Genomic DNA, 27,644 nt, shown 5'->3' with positions numbered 1-27,644 from the left:
TTAATCGCATTTGACTCTTCAGCCCCAGCTAACCAGAACCACAGAACCTTAATTCAAAATAACAAACAGTCGTGACAGTCTGTAAACTTCCCTCTGAAATGTCACAGACCAGGCCTCCATCATCTGCATTGCTCTCAACAATCTTATCGTCCAAGCTCCCACAGACCATCCTACAGAGCTCTTAACATTCAATGGCTCTTCTAGCTCAAAGTTTAAATGTCCTTTTACAATCCTCTCCAAAACATGATCAAGGTCTGTCACAGCAACACCCTACTACACTGGTATCAATCTGTCTTAGACTTTCTATTGCTGCAATGAAAACACCATGACCAAAAAGCAAGTTGGGGAAGAAAGGGTTTATTTGGCTGTTCATTGGTTGTTCATCATTGGCTGTTCACAATGCTGTTCATCATGACAAAGTCAAGGCAGGAACTAAAGCAGGGCTGGAACCTGGGGGCAGGAACAGATGCAGAGGCCATGGAGGGCTGCTGCTAAAGGGCTTGCTTTCCTCTCTTTGCTCAGCCTGCTTTCTTATAGAACCCAGGACCACCAGCCTGAGGACAGGCCCTCCCCAACTGATCACTGAGAAATACCTTACAGCTGGATCTCATGGAGGCCTCTCCTCAACTGAGGCTCCTTCCTCACTGACGACTCTAGCTAGTGCCAAGCTGACACACAAACCAGCCAGGATACTATGTATGCCCTACCCACTGTGAAACTACACGTTCTTAAGCAATCCAACTCAGTGTGATTGGTAACAGCTAAAACATAAATAACAAAATACATTGCAAGTTTGGGATGTTAAAACTGAAAGTATACATGGCTCAAATCCTTTACTGTTTAAGCTGAAAAAAATTAGAACCTCAACAATATATTAAAACTTGATATGACCATAAAACTAATAACAGTTAGCATCTAGTCACCTAGCTTTAAGTCCTTAGTTTTTCCCTGTAATACCATGATCTTAAAAATGTACATAAAGTAGGTTGGGGTTTTTTGTTTTTTTCTGCTAAGAGGAGAAAAATACTGTAAGACACAAATTCAAAACAGATGGACACATCTTTAAGAAGTGAGCACAGGGGTTGGGGATTTAGCTCAGTGGTAGAGCGCTTGCCTAGCAAGCGAAAGGCCCTGGATTCCGTCCCCAGCTCCGGAAAAAGGAAAAAAAAAAAGAAGTGAGCACATCTTGGTGGTAGGTTTAAATCCTCGAGTCTTCCAGGTGGCTGTGAACAGGTAATTCCTAGCAGCCATGGAAAGAAGGTGTGGCTAAACAGGAAGGAAAAAAGCCCAGTGCTCTTCTAGCTGGGCATCCCAGCTATCTACTACACTGAAACGAAGCAGACAACATCAGTGTGACTCGGGGAAGGAACTCTGTGCTCTGCAGCACAAGCAAGGGCACTGGGGCGGTGACGTCACCGGGAGATGGGACAGTTCCATCTGTGAGGTCTGTCAGTCCCAACTGTTTCCACGCTTGTCTGGGAGCTCAAGCGCTTCACTCGGATCTCTTCTTGTGACTGTTTCCATTCCTCAAGGCAGCTGAATTCCAAGAAAGAGAATCCCAAAACCCAGCAGCCTGGCCATCCCAGGGCTTGTCTAGAATAGAGCCCACCTCCTCTTTATTGTATTGATCACATTAGTCCCCAGCTAAGACCAAAGTCAGTGTGGGAGGGAAACAGACAGAGGCCTGGGTAAGAGAGATAGCTTACTGATGGGCTTCAAAGTCATGATACAGCAACGAGTGAATAAAATCCTGCTACAATGTGGTGTATATGAGGGAGGGAAGGGACTGTTGATGGAGAATGTGAGATTCTACCTATAGCAGGACAAATGCATACAATCCCAAACTTAAGTCAGATCTTAAAAAAACAAAAATCAAAAAAAAGTAACTACACTAATTCTTTCTTCTGTGCTTTACTGAACATACTTGATGGAATTCAAATCAACATTAACATGATGGTATGATTTCTAGCCATGTATTAATTTTTAATATACAAGTATATTAAAAAATGTATCGAAGGAGTAGAGATTTGATGTGTTGTGGTTACAGTGTGTGCTCAAACTGCCCCATGTACTTGGTCCACATTATTTCACTTAACCCTCTCTAATGTCTTGTACACTGGAAACAAATAACATGTATGAAAAATAAATAGAAAATTCCAGTTACACTGTGGAAATGGAAGATCCAAGGACATACACCAATCCGTCCAGTTTTATAGTCTACTCCCTCTTTCAGGTTTATCATGTTTTCTTCCAGGTGTTTTCAAGCCACAATATTAAGTTCTATATTGGGGACTCAGTGGTCAAGAGCGCCGGCTACACTACCAGAGGACCTGGGTTCGATTCCCAGCGCCCACACTGTAGCTCACAACTCTCTGTGGCTCCAGTTCCAGGGGATCTGACACCTTCACACCAACATACATGCAAGCAAAACATCAATGCATATAGGACAAAAATAAAGATTTAAAAATTCTACATTGTTTCTCATTGATCTACATATAAAATGGTTTTTCAAGTTTTATTTCATTTTTATATGTATGTCACACAGAACAAAATTAAAAATTTAAAAGTTCTACATTGTTTCTCACTGAACTACATATAAAATAGTTTATCAAGGTTTATTTCATGTTTACTTGTGTGTATGTTAGCCTGTATGGGCATACATACGTAACATCTATGTGGTATTTGTGGAGAGGGCATTAGATTCCCTAGAACTCAAGTTACAGGTGTTTGTGAGCCACTATGTGAGTGCTGGGAACCAAACCCAGCCCCCGTGTAAGTGTGTGTGCGGAGGGAGCTGGGGGGCTGCAGGGCAGGAAGGGAGGAAGGACCTCAGATCCTCTGAACTACGGGAAGCACGCTAGTCCTCTGTACAAAGTACGTGCTCTTCATCGCTGAGCCACCTCTCTAAGCCAGAGTTCTTCTCAATGGCTTCACCTTTCTGTTTTCAGACTCTCAGTCATTATTTGTTATAGAAGCAAGCATTTCCAGTGGCAACTGACATGAAAGACAATTCAATTGTTTAATTTTACTCTGGAACCCAATTACATGTTTGGAAATGTATGGATTTTTACAAACATCTATGTCATAAAAAGTACAGAAAAACTTCTTCCTTACTCTATGCTTCAAAACTGCCACACCGAAAGGAGCATTAAAACTTTTTAGTGTGTCAATTTCAATATCCATGATAATATTTCAATCATTCTATCACTGCATTTATTTCTATCCTATGATATCCAGGACTGCAATGCACATGGTAGGTACTGAGTCTCTGCTGAGGGAATACATAGAAGAAGCAAGAACAGTGAAATCCCAGGAATGGTATTAAACTATTTTTAAGACTGATGTACTTATGTCTATGGGTGTTTTGTCTGCACATACATTTGCAGACCACAAGGGGGCATCAGATCCCACAGGGCTACAGTTACTGATGGTTGTGAGCCACCATGTGGTTGCTGGGAATTGAACTCAGGACCTCTGGAAGAGCAGCCAGTGCTCCTAACAGTTGAGTCATCTCTTTAGCCCCAAATATTAAAGTATTTCTAAAACATCAAATAATAACTGTTTTCTGTATGTGTCATCAAAGCAGCAATAGGAGTGGGTGCAGAAAGACAACATTATTCTATCTCAGAAAAATATATGGTAACTCCTACTCCACCCATTTTTGTCTTGTAAAGACAGAATTCAGAAAACTTGTTTTGAAAGGATTTGTCTAAAGTTCAAAAGGTAAACAACACAGACCGAAACCAAAAAGACCTCCCAAGAGGATTGAATGCTAGTAAATATAAAAACAAAACAAAGGCCCAGACAGGTGGTACACACCTTTACTCCTAACACTTGGCAGAGGCAGGCAGATCTCTGTGAGTTCAAGGTCAGTCCTGTCTACATAGTGAGTTCCAGGAACACTAGAGCTACACAGTGAGATTCTGACTAAAACAGCAGCAGCAGCAACAAACAAAAGGAAAAAGGAGAAGGGCATGCAAATACATTCATCTGTTATAGAAAGGATACTGGATGAAGACAACAGCCTAAGAAAATCACCACCTTACATTTAGATAGCAGAGAGAAGACAGGACATTTAGCTAATTATGAACACATCTGATGTTGACAATAAATAATATAAAGGGTAATTTAATGGCCAAAAATTATGTGTAAAAGCTTGGGAATAAGGTTATCCAGAAAGGAAAAACTCCAGCTGAGTGTCACTACAATCAGAAAGTGTGTGGTAGAATGTAATCACCATGGGCAGAGACAGAAGAATTAAATAATTTATTTAGATGTATGTATTTCTATTATAATTATTATTCTTAAGACCATGTATAATGATTGAATGAAGGTAGTATTTTAGAATAAAATGTTATTTTAAATTGTCCTCCTTTTCTAGAAATGAAGTTGCTTTAAGCAGAACTCAGGATAGAATGTACAGCCTGACAAGGAAGATGGGTTGGTCTCAGAAGGGATGGGGGTTGGTGGCACAGAGAGGCAGAGGCGGGAGGATCTCTGGGCTACAGTGAGGCCCTGTCTGTCTGAGCAGCCGCCGCCTGGCCTGCTGTTCCAGCTCTGCTGCTCTCTGCTGCCCCTTGCTCTTCCAGCTACAATGCAATCCCTTGGGCTCAGCTCAGTACAATACTTAAAATGTTCTTTCTTTTTAGGATAGGATTTCATTATGTGGTCCAGGCTGGCCCTGCAAAATTTTGATCCTCCTGCCTCAGCCTCCCCAAGTTGCTCGAAGTACAGGTATATGTACCACTGTATAACTTTAAACTACATTTGTGGTGATTTTTGCCTTTTGATGAAAATGAAAGTAAAATACAGCAAGATAGAGCAGGCAGTGTCTCACTGGTGCATCACGATTTCAGGGCTCTAGAGACTAGAAAAGCAGACATCTGTGGGAAATCAAAATATTAACCTCTTACACATTACTCAACTAAACCATCAAGTCACAGTGATAAATACCAATCAATGAAAACATACACCCTACATAATCCCACAGGCAACAGGAAGAATACCGATCTCACCCTACACCCTACACATCTCTACTACTCCCCACCCACTAGTCACTGTATGAGAAACATTTCTTTCTAAAACCAGCCATGAATTTACATTTCCATGGGTCTTTGAAATTTACAAACCAAGAACTATAGTAAAACTAAGGACAAAAAAAAAAAAATTGAATCAGTTCAGTATTAACTTTTTTTTAGAGCCTCTAAAAACAGGATTTGATTATATGACCTGTTCTAATATAAAAGCCAAGAAGTAAACTGTTAAATAAATACTTCACTAACTTACTGCACATGAAAACATACCTTTATTCTTTTATAATGAAAGCAGTTTCCCTAATTCTAGTAAACACATGAGAAAGTCCTAAAAAAATGTATCAAATATTTGAGACACTTGTAATTTATCAGCTTGATTAGCTCACGTGTTTTCTTGATAACTACACCAAGAAAGCAAACACTGTCATAACCAGAGCGTTAAACACCAATCTCCACCAGCACCAAGAATACCGCTTGTGGCTTTACACAATTGGTGCAGTTAGATAGAATCACTCTGTGTTGTTAATATCACATGAATGCATGCAATTTTATTTGTGTTTTGCACGCAGATAACAACTGTGAATGGTTCCTTATGCATTGCAATATACCTAATAAATGCCTCCTTAATTTTCTTTAGTAACTTGATTTAATTTGAAAAAACCTGATAATGTGTGAGTGTGTAAGTGTATATTTAGAAAATCATTGTATTATTTCAGCAGAAATCCTTCAGCGTGATTTCTCAGGTATGTTACTACAGAGGTCTTCCACATGAAAATAATACAGTTCTTTCTCACATTACAACTATCTAGAAATGAGCTCAGAATACAAAGTTAGAATAATAGAAAAGATACACTCTCTCATTCACATACTACGAATTTAATTTTCTGAATACTACGAGACTGGTAGAGATGATTTTCTCACTCTCGGAATAAAATCATGTTTGTCAGTGAAACAGACTAAGCTGCTGCTAGATGCTTGATCCTCTACAAAATGCAAAAACCCAATACAACAGTAGAAGACAGGCATGTGAGCATAAATTCAGTGTAAGGAAATTTTTGGCAAAAGCCATGTGGTTGATGAAGAAGAAGAATTTGGGTAAGGACATTGGCTCCACCTATACGGAAGTGAGAGGCTCTCCTTAGAAGAGAAGAATGGGGCTGTCCAGCATAAGGGCTGAGGCCTGGGGATGAAGCGATAGTATTTCATCTCCTGCTACAGTAAGTGCCCATCATCTTCCCAGGACTAAAGTGGTTATAGGGGAAGCTGGGCTCTAGATACTTCTACAAGGCACAGCTGCACGTACTAGAGATGAGACTGCCTCCTACCACACAGTGAGAGAGTAACTCTACCTACTGACATGATCCAAATAAAACATGGAGCTCAAAGTACTCATGGGGGTTAAAGTCCCTTCAGCAACTCCAAATCTCCAGGAGAAATGAGCAGCTACCCTTTAAAATCATCTCCCCAGAGTGAGAGGGAACTCAGTGAATTTGCCAGCTTAGCTAGCTTAGATGCTCTGAGGTTCTTTCAGTCTACTAGGTAAGTCACTGCAAAGCTTTGCCATCAGTGCCACAGTCTAACACACATTCCATTTCCGTCTACATTCAGCACCAACACGGAGCAGACAGTGAGGCTGCTGGCTGCACATTTTATATATTACCTTACAGTTATGACAGTGTATCTTTATGCAGAGTATTTCTCTTTTAATCTATTTTCTTACAATACGCCACAGTTAAGTTTTAAAAAAAAAAAAGAACTGTTACGGAGATCTAAAAAATCACTAACAGTTTCTCACCTTTAATAAACAAAGTGCTCTTATCTAGCAGATAAATCTACCAAATAAATTAAGAATGTGTACATCCTAACAAAGACACATATTTCCATCATGGCACACAGAAAGCACGCTGTTGATTCTCTTCACTGAAAACAGCGTAAGCAGTTCATTTAACAAACAACTTTCGGTGTCTGACGGAGGAACGCTTACTTAGGACCCATGCTTCCCTACCTCGATGAATCTGTCACAGCCACCAGGAAGAGAGAGCATTTCATTCTACAGAACAGAGATGCCAGGAAAAACAGCTACAAATATGTAAATATGAACATGTACACAAACCATACTGAACAAAATTTCACGGTAAAGCAAGAGGAAATTACTGGAAGAGGTGACATTTTAAATAGCTCACCTTTCGCCCATCACTGGCATGGCAATTCACATTTAGAGGAGTCAGTAAAGCCATTAGTTTTTCTTCATTACCACTCCTATAAAAAGGCAGTAAGTTAATTTCTGTAAAATCATAGCGCCTCTTATGAATATTTATAGTTCTTTTATAATGGAAAACAACAAGGATCTTGCTTTAATTTTTAAATATGGATCACAATGCACGTCTACAATATTTATTTCAGTTATCATAATTCCTGTTAATTATGTGATGGTATGGTATGGTATCATGAGTAATGTGGCTTTCTACATATAAAATTTATCTTAGTCATTTTAATTACAAACTTTATTCAAAAAGTGATCTAAATATTAGAGTTTAAAAATACAAATTCTATAAAGAGGCAATCAATTAAATTATAAATGACCATTAATACCACCACCACCACCACCAACAAATTAACTGAGAATTTTAACATTTACTTTATGTCTCTCCTTCAAGCATGGCTAGGAAAAGGAAATCGTCAAAGCAAAATAAAGATATAGGCATAGAAACACTCCAAGAACAAGAATATCTTTTGAAAGGTTTGCAGGTAGTACATCAAGACATGTTACAAATAAAATTAGCCTTACAATGCTCAGTATAGTGAAGGATTCTGTCATTGTGTCCACTAACAATGTAAAATAAACTACACAAAGACTTAATAGATCTTATCCACACTACCTCCTCAAATCCAAGCAAGGAAAGAGCACATTATAAATCTTTACACTCCTCTACCTGCCCCCCACACCCGTTTCTCCCTTAAATGCATTATACTTACTTGAAATGAATGGAATCACTTACCTAGCAGCTTCTAGGAGTTCGTCCTTTTTGTATTCACCTAGATGATTGCAAAATATCATGCTGTTAGCATTTGGCAGAAGACAGATTAAGAAATGCAGTAGGCAGCAAATAGAGAATTAAATAGAGAAGAACAGAAAAGAGAGTCCACACCCCGCTGGGTGATGGAGCCGTGACGTTAGCCAGCTTGTGAAGGCAGCATCACCAGTGCCTTGGAGACGGGCAGCAAACTGACGCAGCTTCTTGTCCAATCCTCAGATGAAATGGCTTTCTTCAGACAACCAATGAATGCTAAACCTCGAGTCCAGGAACACATTCCCTCTGATAACAGCACGCCAGCTCAAGACAATGTCCCTTCCCCCCTATTTGTATTCAGACTGTCACAGTATACTTGTGAAGCATAATACATTCTGAGACAAAAGCAAAATAATGTGGCTCTTTAACGGTACAAATTACTAGCCTTAAAAAAAAAGCCTGTTTTATTTGTAATGCCATGGAAAGTTTTTTTTTTTTTTTTTTTTTTTTTTTTAATCAATTACCACCACTGAGCTTTACAGCAGGGAAAGGAAAAAAAAAAACCTGGTAAATATTGGAACCACGAATCCTCTTTTGCCTTGATAGGGAAGGTCTGTAGACTAGAAATACGTGAACTACGTACCAAATGCTAGGCGCCTCTTGGAGGCAGTACTCCCAAACTAAAACAGAGGGCACATTCTTAACCGGCAACAATAGCCTAACCTGCGCCGACCTTCATGCCTGGTACACTAATTTTACTGCCAGGAAAGCTTAGTGCGTAGGGTCTCTAGAAATAAGCAGGCAGCCGACTGTCCTGCCATGGGTGATTTTACTCTTTTTCACAACGGATTTTTCAAATCATGTCAGAGTGAAAACAGAACTTACAAATCTCCCATAGCAGATTTCTTAGTGCACCCAAGTTTCTTTTGCTAGCTCAAAGGAAGGACAAGGAACCTTAATAATAACAACACTGTGTTTGTTCCTTCAATAAATAAAAACAACAGTCAAGACTGTGATTCGGCTCTAATTCATTAACTCTGCTGGCAATATCATTAAAGGAATAATTAATTATACAAATTGTCTTAATATGTCCTGTGAAAAATAGCAGGTATATGTTAGAAAAAGAAGACTTGATTTAATAAAAGTTATAACTGTAAATTACTTTAAGATACTTTAAAATTTGCAGTTATACCTTTCTTTACATTTTCTTTGTATTTTGATATAAAATTGAGCTATTTCAATGCAAACACTAAAAGATACCAAGGACCACTGAGCAGCAGTTTAAATCCTGTCATCTACTATTAATGAATATTATATTACTCATCTCTTCAATTGGAACTAGGCTAAAATCTAGAAACTATAACCATATTTTCAAGTGGAGAAGTTATTAAGGGAATTTTACACCAATAAAGTCAGTTCTATGCACCCCCAATCCCATACAGTAGACTGAACAACTTCAGAATCACAGAATTAGTCTTTTCAATTTCCTATAAACTGTAGTTCAAATTGTTTAATAATTAACTACACAAAAGTAAAATTGCATCTTCAGGCCAAAAGGATTAAGAAACTTACCTTTATTAAACACTTTTTTTTTTTTTTGGTTCTTTTTTTCGGAGCTGGGGACCGAACCCAGGGCCTTGTGCTTCCTAGGTAAGCGCTCTACCACTGAGCTAAATCCCCAGCCCCTATTAAACACTTTTTTAAAACAGCAGTATGGAAGTTAAATATACTAGGAATGCGATGTCATAAAATCAAATTTAAAACTTAAAAAGCCTGAATAATTACAATGTAAATAATGCAAATCATGGAATACATCTATAAAAAGCCACTCATGCATTCAAAAGGTGTGTGTACACGCTCGCATACATACACACTCTCTCTCTCTCTCTCTCTCTCTCTCTCTCTCTCTCTCTCTCTCATATATATATATATGGACCGTGTTCAGAGACACCATCTCTGCCTTCGATAAGACTGTCCTATTAAAGCAGAAAAGAGAAGTAAGCAAATGACCACAGTAGGCCAGGGAAGCCTATGAAGTACTACTGTGGGCTTAATGGCTGGTCTAAATGGGATTACTCGCAGGCTAACGGCGGCGGGCTAAGGAGGCCTTTCTGGGGGAGACTGAAGCAGCTTTTAAAGAAGAAACAGAAAGCTTTCAGGTAAGGAAATGTGAGAGAGAAGGAAGCCACAACCCAGTGACACCTAGGGGACAGTGAGGCAGACTACTTAACAGGACTATGTTTGAACGTGCTGAGAAAATGTTGGATGTTTTAACAGGAGGGGTGCGACATCACTGCATTTCAGTATCTTCCAGTTTACTGACTACATAAATATCCTCATCCTATACTTTACTCCAGTAAACTTTTGTTGGGAGGCAAGGCACCCAGGTCACGGGGATGAGATCCAGGCTCCCACAGCTGACATTCTGTATTGTGTGCACATACGCTGTGAACTCCAAGTACCTACTCCTGATATCCAGTTAGAGTGAAATATAATTCCAATAAAGCTAAGTTACAAAACTGCAAAGGACTCAGGCTCCTCAAAGTTCCAATCAGTCTACCTGTACAAAGGTCCTAATCAGGCACAGCATGCTATTTTCACCAAAATGCACATCTTTGCAAAAATATTATCTCTTTCTGCATAGGCTGATAATAAGGCAATGCTTCAAAAGAAATATGTAAGTATGCATTGCAAATGACTCTATTCTCCCTGTTAGAGATCCAGGGCTTTAATCAGATTTTCTGCAATACATTCCAGCATCCACTATCTGGTGCCCAAGGACCACAATCAGTCAACAGCTGAAGCCATTTCTCACACTCTGCCTCGAAGGAACTGGTACATAATGAATTTAGAGTCCTTTGTACACTGACAGCAAAGCCGAGCCGCTTACTGGCAGCCCAGCACCAGGTCTGTATGGCTTCAGCTGAGAGACCATGGTGCTCTATAAACACTGGTGCTCTTTAGCGCACACAGTTGAGTAATGAGAGGTGAGCTGGGAAGCAAACGAAGAGCAGGCTGGCTGGAATGAAGAGTCGGCTTCACAGGCCATTTTTTCATTACAGTAAAGTGGGGTGAAAACAAGTAGGGACAATGTTTGTTTTGTTTTGATTAGTCATTATTACCAAATATTGATACATGCAAACAGATGTATGCTCACACAGATACACAAATTAATGTTTTTAAAATGTTTTTAGGATGAAGGTTAAAAATAAAACTCCCCTTCCTATTTCTCTTTCTCTTAGGATACAGGGAAATTTTTCTTTTGAAGAAACTTCCATAAAGAAGCCATGTACAATGTCGACACTGAGGGGTCTTTACTCCCAGCAACTGGCAGGATCAAAGCGGATTGCTTTGTAAAAATGAGCCCTTTTGTTTTTCAGAGATGGAATAACACGGAAAGTTTCTGGACATGGAAATCACAGACGTTTAAAGTAGTAAGAGACTGAAAGGGAATTCTGAACTGTTTTTACACCGCACGTGCCCAGCAGTGACAGCTCCCATTATACAGGAAATGTAACTGAGAAGTCACCTGTCCCCACCTCACCTCAGCTTACACTTCCAGAGCAGATCTAACAAGTCATTTTCCCCTAGCCCTGTGGTCTTACTTGGCCTGCCAGGCTTGTTCCTTGCTATGCAGCCTAGGCTGGCCTGGAACTCATAGCAATCCCCTTGTCCCTGGTCTCCCAAGTGCTGGGATTACAGGCATATACCACCATGCCCAGTGGCTGTCAGATTCCTTACTTAATGAACTGGTCCTGAAGCAGTCAAACGAGTTTCTAGTTTCCCCATCATCCGTCTATCAGGCTCTGTAATTAGGCTAATGTCTAGACAAAGAATCACCAAATTTGAGCCTTGGAAGAAAAGGCTCTTTTCTTTTAGGAAAGAAACTAAATTGTGAAGTACAAGAACACTTGATAAAGAAAAGAATTAGTAGCTTTAAATAATACAATCAACCAAAAATTTCCCATCAGAACTACTCTGAAGCACTGAGCCACAGTGACCACTCTGTGACCACTGGGCCACAGGAAGAGAAATAAAGGAGGTTCTTCTGGTTGATTCAAGTGATTGATGCATTTCACGTCTCCATAGCATGCTTTAGTTTCTGGACTTATTAGGTGTCTCAAGGAAGAGCTTTGTAAACACTTCATCAAGAGCCTCTATTACCAAGGTGATGTGGAGACTCTGATGTTGCTGGACGTGTGGCAGTGGCATGAACATACAATTCTGACACTCCTGGGGAGTGCTGAACAGTACCAAGAACTGATAAGAACAACACAGAAATCTTTGAATTGAGGTACCAGCATAAACAAGAAATCAATTCTTTTAGCCAAACTCACAGCCTATTTTAGGGAATAAATATTAGTTTAGGTGATGTATTTCATTGTGTTTTGGTTTGAAGACTCAGAACTAGTCACATGGCTGTGGAAAGAACTTAGTTACATGACCATGAAACAATCTATTCTCTCTCTCTCTCTCTTTTTTTTTTTTTCTTTTTTTCCGGAGCTGAGGACCGAACCCAGGGCCTTGCACTTGCTAGGCAAGCACTCTACCACTGAGCTAAATCCCCAACCCTTGAAACAATCTATTCTCAAATCACTAAAGCTAGGTTCTCAGGCACACCAATCTTCCAAAGCTACTCTGTTACACAGAAACAAGCGTTTGAGGGATAATTAGCCTACTGGTTTCATTCTAAAATCTTTCATGTGTATTTTCAAGACATAATCTACAAAGTTCTTTGAATTTTGAATGCCTTGCTCCTACCTTTGAATCCCATCAAATCTTTCCATTTGTTCTGACGTGGCTTCAAAGTCCAGCAGTTAAATCTAAAGTCACAATCAAATAAAACATGCCACAATTTTCCAAAACAAAATATTTTGAGGCTATGAAGATTATTTTTCTGGTGGAGATCCTTTATTCAATCAACTGTCCCCTAAAAGCTAAGAAGCTAACATTAACGAACCATTAAATACAAATTGCACTTAATATAATCCAGCTATAGTAACCAACATACTCACGTGCTCATTTATGTAAGTTAAAATTATACAAAATAAAACCTTTTGTTGCTAAGTCACACCACCGTACTTCAGTAGTGGGCAGGTGCAGCTAGCTAGTGCCTATCACACAGACAGTGTAGACAATACACGAGAGCTGAAAACTTGAACCGTAACTTGTATTGCAAACTCTGATAATTGAGAGACACCCCCCCACACACACTCTTCTGACTCCTAGAACTCTGGCAACCAAAACTCTTAAGTTTTTCTTTCCCTTTGTTTACTATCAAACAACTGCCTCATCCCCATAAAATACTGGGGAACACTGGGCTGGAACCAATCCTTTAAACACCCAAGAGGACAACTATATAAAAATTGGAACTATGAATGTGAATAACCACAGAGAAAAGGGGGGACTGTATTGTGAGACACATATTCTTTAAAGTTGGCAACTAATGGCCAGGGATGTGTTTCTCTAGGAAGCTGCTAGCCAGTGAGCCATCTACAGAGTACAGAGTAATTTAAAAGAAAATGACCTTTTAGAACACAATGCAGAGGAAAACCCCTTGGATACATTAAGAAGTTCTCAACAGGGCATACATAGTACCAGACTTCATAGGACCTGAGAGCTCAGAACGCCTATTTACAAGCCATCAAATACCGATCCAATAGCAAGTGAAGGACTCTACAATTAAATACACAATTCAATTATAATAATAGCTCTGAAGAAAGGAAGTATTTAGACAAGTAAACTGCATATTTGATCCACTTGGCAATAGCTTTGTGCTATACTGATGATCTTTTTTATTTTTTTCTTTCTCCCCTCTTCCTTTCATTCTTTCCTTTCCCTCCCTGGAGCTCAGTATTTTGACACAGGCTGGTTTTGAATTTGGGCTGATGGTCCCCAGCCTGACCCCCAACAATGGGTTTATGGGTGTACCCCAGCAGGTGGGGATACAGTGCCTTTCTGGTGGGGGTTTTGTTTACTGGGAACGGTGTCTCACTGTATAGCCCTGGCTGACTTGGAACTTGCTTTACAGAGCAGGGTCGTATCAAGTAACAAGATCCACTTGCCTCTGCTTCCCAGGTGCTGGGATTAAAGGCCTGTGCCACCATGCTGTGCAGCTAGACTTTTTTCTAAGAACAACCAACGAACACTTCCTTAATTTCAAGTCTAAAGTGGGTGCACATAATTTCCAAGTTTCACTGAAAACTATAAATGCTATAGGGAATGCTACAGGGAGGCTCTTTTCATATTAGGTATTGATGCATATTTTATGTAGCTACATTCATATTTTTTTCAGAGGGAGGAAGACCTTACTATGTAGGCCAAAGCAATCCAACCTGCTTTTGGCTCCTGCGTGTGAGATTTAAAAGTGTGCACCACCATGACTGGTGTATTCACACTGCAAAATATTTTGAAAATTTTAGAGTATGTGTGTGAGTGTGTACACACGCATGCATGTGTAAGAATGTGCTGGTGAAGTCCAAAAGGGGTGTTGAGATTTGGTGCTAGAGTTACCAGGCAGCTATGGGTCTCCAGCATGGGTGCTGTCCTTTTGTGAGAGCAGCAAATGTTGTTAACCACTTGAATGATCTCTTAGTTACTACTAAAAGCAGAATATTTCTATTGCACCCCAAAATTTCTCAGGCTTCTGTAAAGCCTCATTTCATGCCAACTATCTATTTTCTGTCCCTAAATTTTGTTTGCTTGACATTTCTTCTTTTTATTCTCCTGCTGCTGGGGCTTGAACCCAGCACAGTGACTTGTACATTTTTGAGGATTGACCCTGACCCAGCCCCACCATGTCCTGACACTTCTAGTTCACACAAAGTCATCTAAATGGAAATACTGGACACATAAAATCTTTTGGATCCTTGTCACAGAACATAGTAGGTTTTTAATTGTTAAGCAATATTCCATAACAGACATATTTGACTATCCTTTCCCTAGTTTCAGTCCTTGGTGGTTATAAGTGAAGCTACTTTAAACATCTATAGAAACCATTTCAAATGGACATTTCATTTCTCTTGGGCAAACATCTAGGAACTCTGATTGTCATGTTGCATTTTAAATATATTTACTTTTGTAAGAAGTGGTCAGTCCACATCTTTTTAAAATCTAAGAAATTAAACCAACACATCAAATTGCTAGCACCTGGTCCACTTAATGTTTTCTCTCTGACTGAAATTCTTTCTATTCTCACTGTTATTAAATGTATGTCCCTTTTCTTCTAACTACCTTACAATAGTTTTGTAACTAATCTTAATGTCTTCAATTTCTAAATGACGACTGCCACATTCATTTCTAATTTAGTTTTACCTCATTGTTCAGTGACATCAAAGACAGTTCTTACGTCATTAGAAAAACAGTCCCATGGACTTCTACATTAGTTTGTAATTCCTTAGGATTAAACTTGTCACAAGAAGCAAGGGTCTGACAATTCCCAATTAGGCTTGTCAGGAAACTCTGGAGCCTCTGCAGGCAAAGCATCCTGATAAAGGAAAGGACTGCAGGGAAGCAATTTTCTTTTCAAAGATAGCGATATGGTTCCTATACATCACCATGTGCTGTGTTCCTATAGCCTCACAGCTCTGAGACAGCAGGTACTACACATCAAACAGTTTCCTATATAAAGAGATCAATTTTGCCTAGAGGTTTAATCAAGAAACATTTTTTTGAAAAAAGCATTGTAATATACCTCACATAAGATAATACAAATATTAAGAGACAGTGTTGAATATCTTGGTATTTTTAATTCTTTGATGGATGTACTTTTCTCTCATAAATGTATCCACCATGTGTATGTAAAATTACATGAGTAATTTCACACTGGCCTTGCTAACAGGCTGGTACCATAAATATTAACTCTTGGAACACTCAAGGACTACAGCAGGCTGGATGGTGGAATTTTCACTGAACTGTTACTTTAGCATTTTAACTTGTCTGGCTTTGACAGAATCCCTTTTTGAACTACATTATAAACATGTAAGCATTCAATAGGGATTATCTGAAAAATGATGCTATATATTTTTCTTGCCAGGAACTTTCAGTACAGTATTATTACACTGTAAGCTGTGGGCCTATGAGATGAGTGGCCAAACACTTCTAGAATGCTTTATTTTCTTACTTCAAAATACTTACTTCATTTCCTTTTCTCTTGGTGTTGTTAAATGCATTTAATTTTGAATATATAAAAATGCAGGTCCTTTTAGTGGGTCAGCTCTGGACAAGTGAGAACTGGTAGATTCTTCAGTTTCTTAACTTAAAAGAAATGTGGGGATAGGGAGAAGTCTGCCTTTCCAGATAGAAGAAAACAATACCATGTTATGGAACAGAATGTGAACACGCCAGTCACTGACAGCCATACTACGTGAGCAGAGAGAAAATGCTCAGAGGCTAACAATGCTCTGCATCCCTGAAGTAACACCTGCATCCTGTAACCAACAAGCACTGCCAGGGCGATTCTTTCCAACCCGTCATCCTCAGTCCCCTTACGCCCTCAGGAGGAGCAGGCTGGGATTCTGCTCCTACTTTCATCTTTACCATGACACTAAGAGTGGTGCGTGCGCATGACCATGGAAAAGTGAAGGAACCCTCCACCACATGTCTCTTGAGGGCAGGACAGGGCCTGCCTGACTTGGGAATCACTGAGGAGTTGTAACGAAGAGCATCACTGTTGGGGCCGAAAAGCTTCCAACAAACTCAGGCTGTGCTATTATCTTCTACCCATGTGAGTTTGACCAAGTAAGTCGTTTAACCTTCCTCAAAATCTCATGTTTCTCAATTTTTAAAAAAGAAAACTTACTTTATGGGATTGCTCTGAGGGTCAGGGATAACACAAATAAACACCCAATACTGCTTGACCCCCAGAGAATACCCAAGATAGTAACAACGAAGAACGTGAGTCAGAATGTAAATTCTTGGCTTTTACACTAATAACTGGTCCTTATTTTGCTGTGTAACCAAGGGCAGCATTCATCTTCTCTCATTAAACCCCTTGAAAGTTTTTTAATTAAAAGAACACTTACAGAATATGAGGAAACACACTTCCCAGTCCCCATCATCCTTCTCTGTAATGAGTTTTTGTTTTATTTTGCTTTTTTTTTTTTCCAGTGAGAAGAGGGTGGCATTTTACATTACTATTCTCTTTTCGGGGGTTATGTCCCCAGAAAGTTGTAGTCACAGCAGAAGAAAAGTAGAGAAACTGATAAAACCTATTAGTAAATTAAGAGAGAAAGAATAGTCTTAAATAATGACTAAGAATTGGTGAAAGCTCAAAGGAGACAACTGTAAGAGCGATGGGAGGCAGTATCTCTCCCGCTGTGCCACGAGACACCAAACCTCATGGTCAGTGGAGGAGCCTCACCAGGATGGCAATCTATTGCTCTTAGAAGGCTTGCAAAGGAGAAAAGCATGCTATTCGTATGGAGGTCCTGTCATAGACATCTATGATGGCCACTAATATTCTAGCTGGTAACCGACCCACTGACAGCTGCAGGAATATCCATCCACAGGTCATCAGAATGATAAGTTATAACGAAGACAAGTGATTTGACACTTCACACCCTTGTTCTTTTTAAGTCAGAAACTGACGTTAAATCATACATAATGGTTTCATGAAATACATGTTGAATGTAGCTTATTTTTATGACATGTGAATGTACCAACCAACCTTGATATGCAACAATCTACAAAACTTGATTAAAGTTCACTATGTGCATTGGTCAGCATGTTAAAGCACTTTAAAGTAACATGGACCTAGTATTACCATTTCAGATTTAATATTTACTTATAATATATTGGAATTTAATTTTAATATTGAAGAAATGTACGTCTTTCCTGTTGGTAATCATTGTTTCCAAAATGATGGGATGAGAACACAGGGAACAATGCTTCCTGTGTATGGCCATTAAATAGCTAGAAAAGTGACCACAATCCTTGCTTAGAGTGACTTGCTTTCTAAACAATGACACTGTCAGTCTGGCTTCCTTCCTAGAGCCAGCCTGACTATTGTAATATTTCTGTACTTATACTGGCCTGTCTGTTTCTTTCCTGAGAACCCGGGCACATCTTGAACTTGTGATCCTCTTGCCTCAGCCTCCCACACAGCACATATACTGTATGCCTGGAGGGCCTATCCCTTTTGAAACACAGGTAAAAGCCTAGACTAGATCCTATAGGAAACATTCCCAAACTACTCTCAAAATTCTTGTGGGATATACTGTGCCTTGAGACAGCATTCAAAATAACCTTTGACGATGCCAGGGAATGTTTTCTGCAGGTTCACATGGTTGGAGTTTGGTCCCCAGTATGGCAATGTTGAGAGATGGTGGGACTCTTTAAGAGCTGGGCTCAGTCCAAAGTAAATAATGTAGTCCGAAGCATCAGTTTTGGCAAGGATGAATGCTAGGCTCCCACAGAAAGTTCCCTTGGGAATGGGTCATTACAAAAAGCAAGCTGGCCCACTCATCCTTCTTACTCTCCATCCGGCCATCGCACTCACGTCTGCTCCCAACACAGAGCCCCTCAGCAAAGCTAAGGGATTGGTGACATGCTTTGGGACCTTCAGAACTGTGAGCTCGTTCCTTCCCTTTCTTTAGAAATTGCTCAACTTCACATCAACATAAAAGGTAACACAGCTAGCTGAAGGTTTGTGCTGAAAGATGTTTAGTGGTAGCATCCAATAAGAGACAAGCACACCCAACCTGCAAGTGATCATCACTTGCTATACCATTTACTCTCCATATAGTAAAATAAAAGACCTGGTGTCAATTAATCGACTGGACGTTTGTTCTGTCTGCTTTTTGAGAGGTCTCACGCAGCCCCACGCTAGCCACCATTTTGTATTTCCACCATACGCACGAGCTAGCTGAACAGACATTCAACTTCTATTCAGTTACCACATTGTAATCACAACAAAACACGGAAGGGCATGGTGGGATACAGCTTTAATCCCATCACACAGGAAGCAGGAGAGGCAGACCACTGTCATTTCAGAACAGCCAAGACTACATAGGACAAAGAGTCCTATGTCAAAACAAACAAAATACAAAAACAAAAAAAACCTAAAACTAACCAACCCCCCCAAAAAAACCCAGTAACTAACTAAACCCTAAACCCTGTCTCTTATTTTTGTATTTGATATTTTGCATGATTATAATTTAAATATCAGTATTTATTTCTTCTGGATAATTTTCTTTTTAGTCTAATTACTGAATAGTAATTGTAATATTCTAAAAACACAAAGTCCCTCCTTTATTTTACAAATCAGTTATAATTTAGGCAGTATTTTCCAGAGAACAGAAAGTGAATATGGTTTTTTAATAGAACATAGTTATATATCTGATTAGTTTATTGATGTATTAATTTTTTCTTTACAAGTTAATTCAAACAGTTAACCCCTCCAATACATGTGCCACGCTATCAAGGGAAGGAAGTCGTTCTAAACTTTCTTTAAGATGGATATAGCCCGGCTGGCCTTGAGCGGAGCCTGTATCTGCCCCCGAGAGCTGCGATTGAAGTCACGTGCCACCAGGAAGTACCTGTCAAAGTCATTGTAAGTCTGACGCAGACCGCGCTGACTGCTGGAGAGTAAACGTGCACACGCAAACCTGTGCCGGTCTTCACAGAATCAGAGGCACACACTTACACTAGGCCATTCAGACTGCCACCTACTGAGCTTTCTGTTTGTTCTAGACATCAATGAAGTTGTTATTCTTTGTTCTAATCCTGTCCTGTTGGTCCCCCTTTCCTAACTGCTGCAATGCAGTCTGTCCTTACATAGAGATTCTCCTTAACGTTCTTATTTATATTTTTTATTGCTACAGTCTTTATAGTTTTGGGGTTTTTTTGAGACAAGGCCTCAACTTTTAGCCTAGGACAACCTCAATCTTGTAATCCTATTTTAGCCTCACTACTGAAGGCATGTGTCACCATGCTCAGCTGAGATGACACTTTTTAAATTAAGACTGGGGGGATGGAGGAACCAAGACAGGGTAGTAGGGAATATAGTTAAGAAGAGAACACTAATATTATACATACATACATACATACATACATTCATACATACATACATACATACACACACACACACACACACACACACACACACACACACACACGAGGGGAAGGAAGCTAGCATGGTGACTCTGGTATCAAGAAAGCTAGTCTTCGGGAGGGAAGCTTGTTCAGGTCCTCTGTCTAATGTGTATGGTGTCTTCAGCAATGGGGGCTTCCCTTGCATCCTGGGACTAGAGGGGCATCCATGAACAATAGCAGTAGTCTATACTGTTTTGGAAGCCTCTTGGACAACCCTGACCAATGCCTCAAAAGAAGTCTTCTCACAACTGTTGTTGGGGTGTGAGAAGTCAGACACTCTATGGCACTTGGGTGAAACACTGCCAAGCCCAGATGGGAATTCCTCATTTAAAGTATGTAAGTAAACACACTTACATGTATTGTGGGTACATTTAGGTAAATAGTTAACAGCATGATTCCTTAAGGCTTTTACCCTCCCTTTTCTGTATTTATCTCCCTCCACTTCCTAATTAACCCACCCCCATTTCTCCCATTTCCCCATTCGGTCACATGTGGCCTATAAATCTCTCAAGTGCTCTCTTTCCTGTGCCCCAACTTCCCCCACACCCTAACTGTTCCTTTTTACTTTCCTGACTTCTGCAGTTACTTCAGGCCATAGATTCATACCTGAAGACTTGGAAAAGGAATTGTCTTTCTGGGTCTAGGCCACCTCACTCAGTATGACCCACCTCCCTTCCTTCCCTTCTCCTCCTCCTCTTCCTTTTTTTTGTTTTAGTTTTCAAGACATGGTTTCTCCATGTAGTCTTGGCTGTCCTGGAACTTGCTCTGTAGATCATACTGACCTTGAATTCAGAGATTCGCCTGCTTCTACCTCTCAAGTGCTGGGACTAAAGGTGTGTGCTGACACCACTGCCTGGCTCAGTATGATCTTTTGTAATGCTATCCATTTAGCTAAAGTTCATGATTTCATTTTTCTTCGCTGTTGAATGGTCTTGCAAGTGTATACATAGCAGATTTCCACTATCAGTTGAAGGCCATGTAAGGCTGTTTCCATTCCCAGTTATTGTGGTTAGAGAAGCAATGAACACAGTTAAGTATGGCACAGGATGTTCAGTTCCGTGGGTATATGCAGAGAGGGTGGTAAACATGGGTCACACGGATTGATTTTTCTTGTTTTGGGGATTCCCTGTGGGAAATTCCCAGATTTCCAGGGTGGGTGCAGCAGTCCTCAATCACACCATCAGTGCATGCGGGGTCCGCTCTGACCCACATCCTCTCCAACACTTGTTGTATGTTAATTTGTAGATCTTTGCCATTCTGACAAGTGTAGGATGAAACCTTAAAGTTAGTATTTCCTGACTGCTAAGGGTGCTGAACACTTCTGATGTACTTTGTAGCCAGCTTTATTTTTCTGTGAACTCACTGTTCAGACCCTAAGTCCATTTTTAAATGGGTTGTTTGGTTTTCTGATGCTTTATTTGTTTAATTATTTATAGGTTATGGCTATTAAGCACCTGTCAAATATATAGCTGGCAAAGATTGCCTCACTTTCTGTGGCCTTCCTCTTCAACTAGTTGGGTTTTTCTTTTTTCTTTTTTTTTTTTGTTTTGTTTTGTTGTTTTATTTTTTGTTTTGTTTTTGGTTTGGTTTGTTTTTTGGGGTTTTTTGTTTGTTTTGGGGGGTTTTTTTTTGTTTGTTTTGGTTTGGCTTTTTGCTGTATAGAAGTTTTTTAGTTTCCTTGTCAACTGCTGGCCTTAATCCTTGAGCAGACAGAGTCCTGGTAGAAAGTCCTTCTCTTTACCTATATCATGTCCGGTTTTCTAATTTTTTTCTTTTACAGTGACAAATTATATAGCCAGATAATTTATGACTGATCATATTTATAAGGTACAATATTCTGGTTCATCTTGTACCATTCCAAAGTATTTGTCTCTAGCCCAAAATAAATTTAGACACAAAATTTGAATTATATATATATATATATATATATATATATATATAAAACTAATGTGACAAAGATAGAAAACTATTTCAAATAAATTTACATTTTAAACAGCCATACATTTTAGAGAATGCACTAAGCCAGAGGCTGAAAATGATTCTCACACAATCTCTCATTCCGTTAGCAATAGATATTATCCATTCATTTGAGTAAATGTAACTCAATTGATAGAAGCAGTCATTTGTATAATGGCTTCTGCATAGAATTATCTAAGAATGGTGACAAAGTCTACCCACCTAAGAGCCCTGTGATTGGTATAAAATCCCAGCAGGCTATTTTGGGATCCTTGGCAGCCTCATGTTTTATCATCTTGATGACTTTAATAGAGTTAAGTAAAAAAAATTTGTTTGAAAGAGTGAAAAATTTAAACTGAGGATCCAATTATTTCCTTGGCATCCTTAGTCTACTCTCTGCTTTAGTGTTTAAATCTATAGTTTCCAATGATGAAGACTAAACTGAGAAGCCATCAGGTCTTATATAAAATGACTTTGGAGACAGGTCTATCCGAAGGCAGATGAAGGAACTCACTCACTCACTCACTCACTCACTCACTCACTCACTCACTCACTCACTCAGAAGTTCCTTCAGGACAGGCACACAACCTATCATCCCAACTGCCCACCAGAAGGGGAGGGATAGTGCGTGTGTGTGTGTGTGTGTGTGTGTGTGTGTGTGTGTGAGAGTGTGTGTGAGTGTGTGTGAGTGTGTGTGTGTGTGTGTCTGTGTGTATGAGAGAGAGTGTTGTGAGACAGTGTATGTGTGAGAGTGTGTGTGTGTGTGTGTGTGAGAGTGTGTGAGTGTGTGTGAGTCTGTGTGTGTGTGTGTTAAAATCATTACAACTGAGTTGCAAAACCAAGTTTATCTGTTTTTCCCTTTTAAAAAACTAGCAGAAAAATAAAAAAAAGAAGCATTCTTGGGGGGAGGGGGATTAAAAAACTACATATATAGTGATATGAATACTCCCTGGCACTAAAGTTCTTATGAATATACTCCAAGAATTTAGCTTTTTGTTGAGGTAAGTAGAATTCTATACTCCATGAAAAACAAAATTTCCAGAATTCACATGTCTTTTATTATAATATGGTATTAGGGAAGAGACTGATGAATAGAGCAGACTTGCTTCTGTTAGTACATGAAAACACAGCCTAGAGGGCAGTACAGTCAGGGTGTCTCCATACTTGGTCCTACACAAACCCAACCTCACATGCTAACATGCTGAATTAAAGAAAAACAGTTTTGTACCTATCTACCAAACCCCACAAACAAATCAACCAAACATTCACCATCTAAATGCTGAAGCAAGAATGAGCATTCTGAGACACCTCTTAGTGTCCCCCGCCAAAAGCACTGAGGCTGTATCGGAAGCTGAACAGACCAGACTGATTACTGCAGTGAGAGAGAACGCAGCCTGTGAGTAAGCAGTCCCATACCCAAGTAGAGGGTGTGAGAGACAGTCAGTTTGAGTTCTTGGGCATTCGCTGGGGAGTTGAGGAAAGAGTCTAAGGAAGAAGAGGTTTGTTCTAAATTGGCTGCAATTAAAAAATAGGGACATGCCCATGAGTAGGTACAAAAGGCAAGTGTCATACACATAAACTGGCTGAGGAAGGTATCGGGAATATTGGGAACTACACAGAGACTCTGCTCACCTCTGTGTTAGCAATGTTATCTAGTTTTCTTGTTTTATTCACTTGACAACTTTTTTTCCCAAAAGCCCCAACTTGAAGCTGATGTTACATGAAATTATTTAGGTCTGAAAGGAGAAAAATATAGCCTGCCCATTTCAAGAGTACCTTGACATGCATGTGGTACATATGCATGTATTCGGTGTGTGGGCACCCCACCACCACACACACAAATGTAATTAAGCATCTAATGATAAAAATGAAATTTAAAAGATGCTACTTATTTCTCAAAGGTTATTTCTCTCAATTGGCTGGACACAATTTCTTACAGTATGTGCCATGGTATTTGCCTCCACTATCAGTTGTCAAGCACTGCTGATTCCAGAGCACTGCCAAACAACAGCCCCTATGGGAAGTGATGCTAAGAACCTCTGCTGACTTTCTCTGGTCCACAGGAAGGACATTCATTATGGTGGTGGGTGAATGTGAGTTTAGAAAGCTTCCAAAGAACCTCACTCACCTTGTCTCTGAGTAAAGGTTTCAGGATACTCCCACCCTCATTTCTATATTTTCTAAGCAAAACTTTCTATACCAAGAGTACTTGACGTACCGGTGACACATCTGCATCCGGTCATGTGCGTGGGCACACCCCAAACTTAAACATGGAAGACTAAAAGTAAATTTTAAAAGATGCTACATAAAAGAACAGAGAACGTTTTCTTCCCTATGCTCTGGATGCTGTCTTTGCCATGTGGGTATAACCATTTTTTGGTAAGGCATTTTGTAAATCCTTTTAAAATTTCTTTTATTTTTTATTATATACCATGTCATTGTCCTTATAAATCTTAATTTTTTTATTTTTTGAATATTTACATTTTCTAGTTCACATTTTTTAACCTATTGGCTCAAAAAAATCTTTATTTTCATTTTTGTTTAAATCATAGATTAGTTTTGACAGCTTTTTTTTTTCTAAAAAAGTATCACATAAAGATCTAAAGCCGAAAAAAAACCAACCAACCAGAGACTCATCTTTCCCTGACCTTTCTCTCAGAAACAGACCGTATAAACTAGGATGCATTATCCCTGCATCCTAGAGGAAAGTCAGAGGATGTGACTTAGAGCTCTAGCCTCTTTCAGGAGACTTCTTGGCTCCTGTTAACTCAAATGACAGCACCACTATTGCAGCATAGCATTCCCTGACACTTACAATGACTGAGGTGGCACTGACACGGCGGCCACGTAAACAGCTACGAGAGAATAAGGGATCCAGAACGTTCTATCAGACTATAGGCTGGGTCGTTAATGCCTTCGAGGATCCAGACAACTGGATGTCCAGCCTTAGGACCAGCAGGCGGCCCCACACGTGTACGAGATGGTGGCACTCGAGGTTTGAGTGTGGCTTCCACTCTCACTTGGCCTTCTGCCCTCCCCATCTTAGCTCTCCTTTGCTTCCACATCATCCCCACTCATGCTTCTGCTCGGGGGGGGGGGGGGGGGGGGGAGGTGGGGCGGCAGCGGCGGCGGCGGCGGCGGCGGCGGTGGTGGTGGTGTCGTCACTTTTCTTTTGAAAAGCCATGGGTAAGAAGTTATTAGGTTTTGAAGATGAAAAGAAGATTAATTTTGCAAACAAGTGCACAAAGACACTGCTCTTCTGGAGACGCCTACATCTGCCTGTTACTGCCCCTGGCATTCTAATAACTTCTTTTAAAAAGTCATTTTTGGTCCTGTCAGAAACAATATATCATTCACTCTCAGTACTATTAGAGGATAGTAGAATAATAGAAAAACAACATATGGAAAGACTGAACATCAATAGAGAAAAAAGATGCCTTTCATTTACCTGGGGCCCATTTCCAAACATTGAAGCCAAATACATATAACTAGAATTGTAAAGAGCAATAAAATTTTTCTCACAAATGGGGGGGAGGGGGAAGAGGAACGATGCCAGAATAGCCCTTCTCACCAGGAAGAAGGGCAGTGTGCTTGGATAAGAGGGGTGATCCCCTCAGCTACAGATCCATGGGCAATCTTTCCACTGTGTAAGCTCCTCTTATCTGGGACTGATTTTCTATTCAATTAAGCTCGTAAGTACTACTTCCTTTAAGACATTTCCATATATGAAATGATACAGTCACTTCAGATAATTACACATTTTCTACGTTCTCTCAAAGGGAATTAAAGCATATCATTCCCTGTATTCTTCTCCATTCCCTGTCAGCCTGTCAATTCTGAAGACTTTCAATGGCCACCGTTTAAAAAAAAAAAAGAAAGTGCAGGATTCCAAAACCATCAGAGGGTTATGATCAAATGTATAAAAGCAAGACACTCTTAAACAGCTGCTCTTCTAAGTAGGCCTGATCCATTCCTCAACAAAGTACTGCTGAGCACATCCTGTAGTCATGCCCACAAAGCTGAGATGGCTAACTTGGTCACAAAGCTTCCTGAGAACTAGTCAGTATAGCTGGTGTGCAAGCAGGCTAAGGCATCCTTCAGGAAGGGAGTTGACACACTGCACTGTCACTCATTAGGAGCACAGTGTTTACTGTGGTCTCCTAGAAAACATAAGGCAAAAGCACACAGACAGCATTTGCTTTCAAAAGAACTAAATGCCTAGTAGTTAGCTTAAAAGCAAGATAAAAGGTAAAGAATTAATAACTGCAACAATGTTCATAAGATGTTCTGGCCTAAGAGAAGTTTAAATTTCATTCATTTTGAAAACTACACCTAGTCTTGAGACATTGGATACAAAAGCCCATGGTTGTGGTTGGAAGGGAAATGTAAAGTGGAGGGAGGGAGGGAGAAGGGAGGAAGGAAGGGAGGGAGGGAGGGAAGGAGGGAGGGAGGGGGCCTACATAGCATTTAGGAAGGCTGGAGTGGAAAGTGGGGAACCAGTACATGCACTCACTGTTCATTAGATCCCTCAGCCAAGCAGCAAGCCCTCTGTTTTACCCAGTAATGCTTAAAAACTTTCCAATAATTTCAAACGCAGAGAATTTGAAAACTGAACACAGAAGATTCCTGCCTGACAGGACAGCAATGTGCCCGTGAGCTTCTATGTTCTCTACATGTATGTCCATATGTCCATGCCCTAGACACATGGCAACTGTCTTGGTGTCTTCTCAGGTACCACCCCTGCTTACACACAAGATGTATCTGACTCTCTCTCATTGGTGACGACACATTGAAATGGGGCTTAAATGTGACTATTTGAAATACAGAGAGCTTGTCTGTATTCACAGCCTGGGATTTCCTCTTCATCCCCGACTTCCTTAGCAAGCATGGCAGACTTCCTGGTTAAGCTTTCCCCAGAACAGTACCCTCTAGGAATACCTCTGGATTCTCATGTTTTCCCTCCGTCTTCCTCTCCCTTTCTCTCAGGCTTCCTTTCTGACATTTCAACTTTCTTGAATATTATCAATTTTAATGTTTTCTGGTTTATCATTCCTGTGTTTCATTTTACAAACGGAAAAAGTTTTTAAATGATTAAGTAAAAACACATCACTATATACTAGGAATCTATTTCTGCTGAAACAATTAATTCACCTCAATGGTTGGTAGCTACAAGAACAAAGGAATCTGGGAATGGTTAGCTGAATGATTTTGACTCAGCATCTCAGGGCTGCATCTAAGCTACAGGACAAGCTTGAGGACAACAAGACTTGACACTGGAAATAGACTTCAGCCTTCACAGGATACAGCTGGCAGGCCTCAGGTTGTCTGACTGGGCAGGTACTCCAGTGCCACATTACAGGCCTCCCTAGAGAGTCGCTCAAAATACAGCACCATGCTGTCTCTAGAGTAGGATAATCCAAGAGATCAAGGAAGGCCGTGTCCAAGACAAAAACCACACAGTAGTGACATACCATAACTCTGATACATGGAGAGGCTAGAGATAACATAAAGATGTCAAAACCAAAACACAAGGAGCCACCTACTACATATT

General features: G+C 40.0%; 2 protein-coding genes across 3 annotated transcripts in view; both read right to left on the bottom strand.

Moving 5' to 3' along the window:
* Positions 1-27,644, bottom strand: part of Erich1 (glutamate-rich 1) — a gene marked incomplete at its 5' end in the record, with an annotated part of 52,793,804 nt that overhangs the window by 18,241,908 nt on the left and 34,524,252 nt on the right.
* Tnks (tankyrase) overlaps positions 1-27,644 on the bottom strand; it is a 146,573-nt gene that overhangs the window by 55,494 nt on the left and 63,435 nt on the right. For all 3 annotated transcript variants that reach the window (XR_015639368.1, XM_087587917.1, NM_001106084.2), the window contains 2 exon segments: positions 8,033-8,069; positions 7,217-7,292 (listed from right to left, as the gene is read on the bottom strand). Coding sequence is in view for 2 of the 3 variants with exons in the window: in XM_087587917.1 (XP_087444043.1) it covers positions 7,217-7,292; positions 8,033-8,069 (113 nt within the window). In the remaining variant the exon portion in view is untranslated.

Source organism: Rattus norvegicus, chromosome 16, assembly GCF_021556685.1.
Source record: "Rattus norvegicus strain SHRSP/BbbUtx chromosome 16, alternate assembly SHRSP_T2T, whole genome shotgun sequence".
NCBI lineage: Eukaryota > Metazoa > Chordata > Mammalia > Rodentia > Muridae > Rattus > Rattus norvegicus.
Note: the sequence above shows the minus strand (reverse complement) of the source record. Positions and strands in the feature narration are given on the sequence as shown.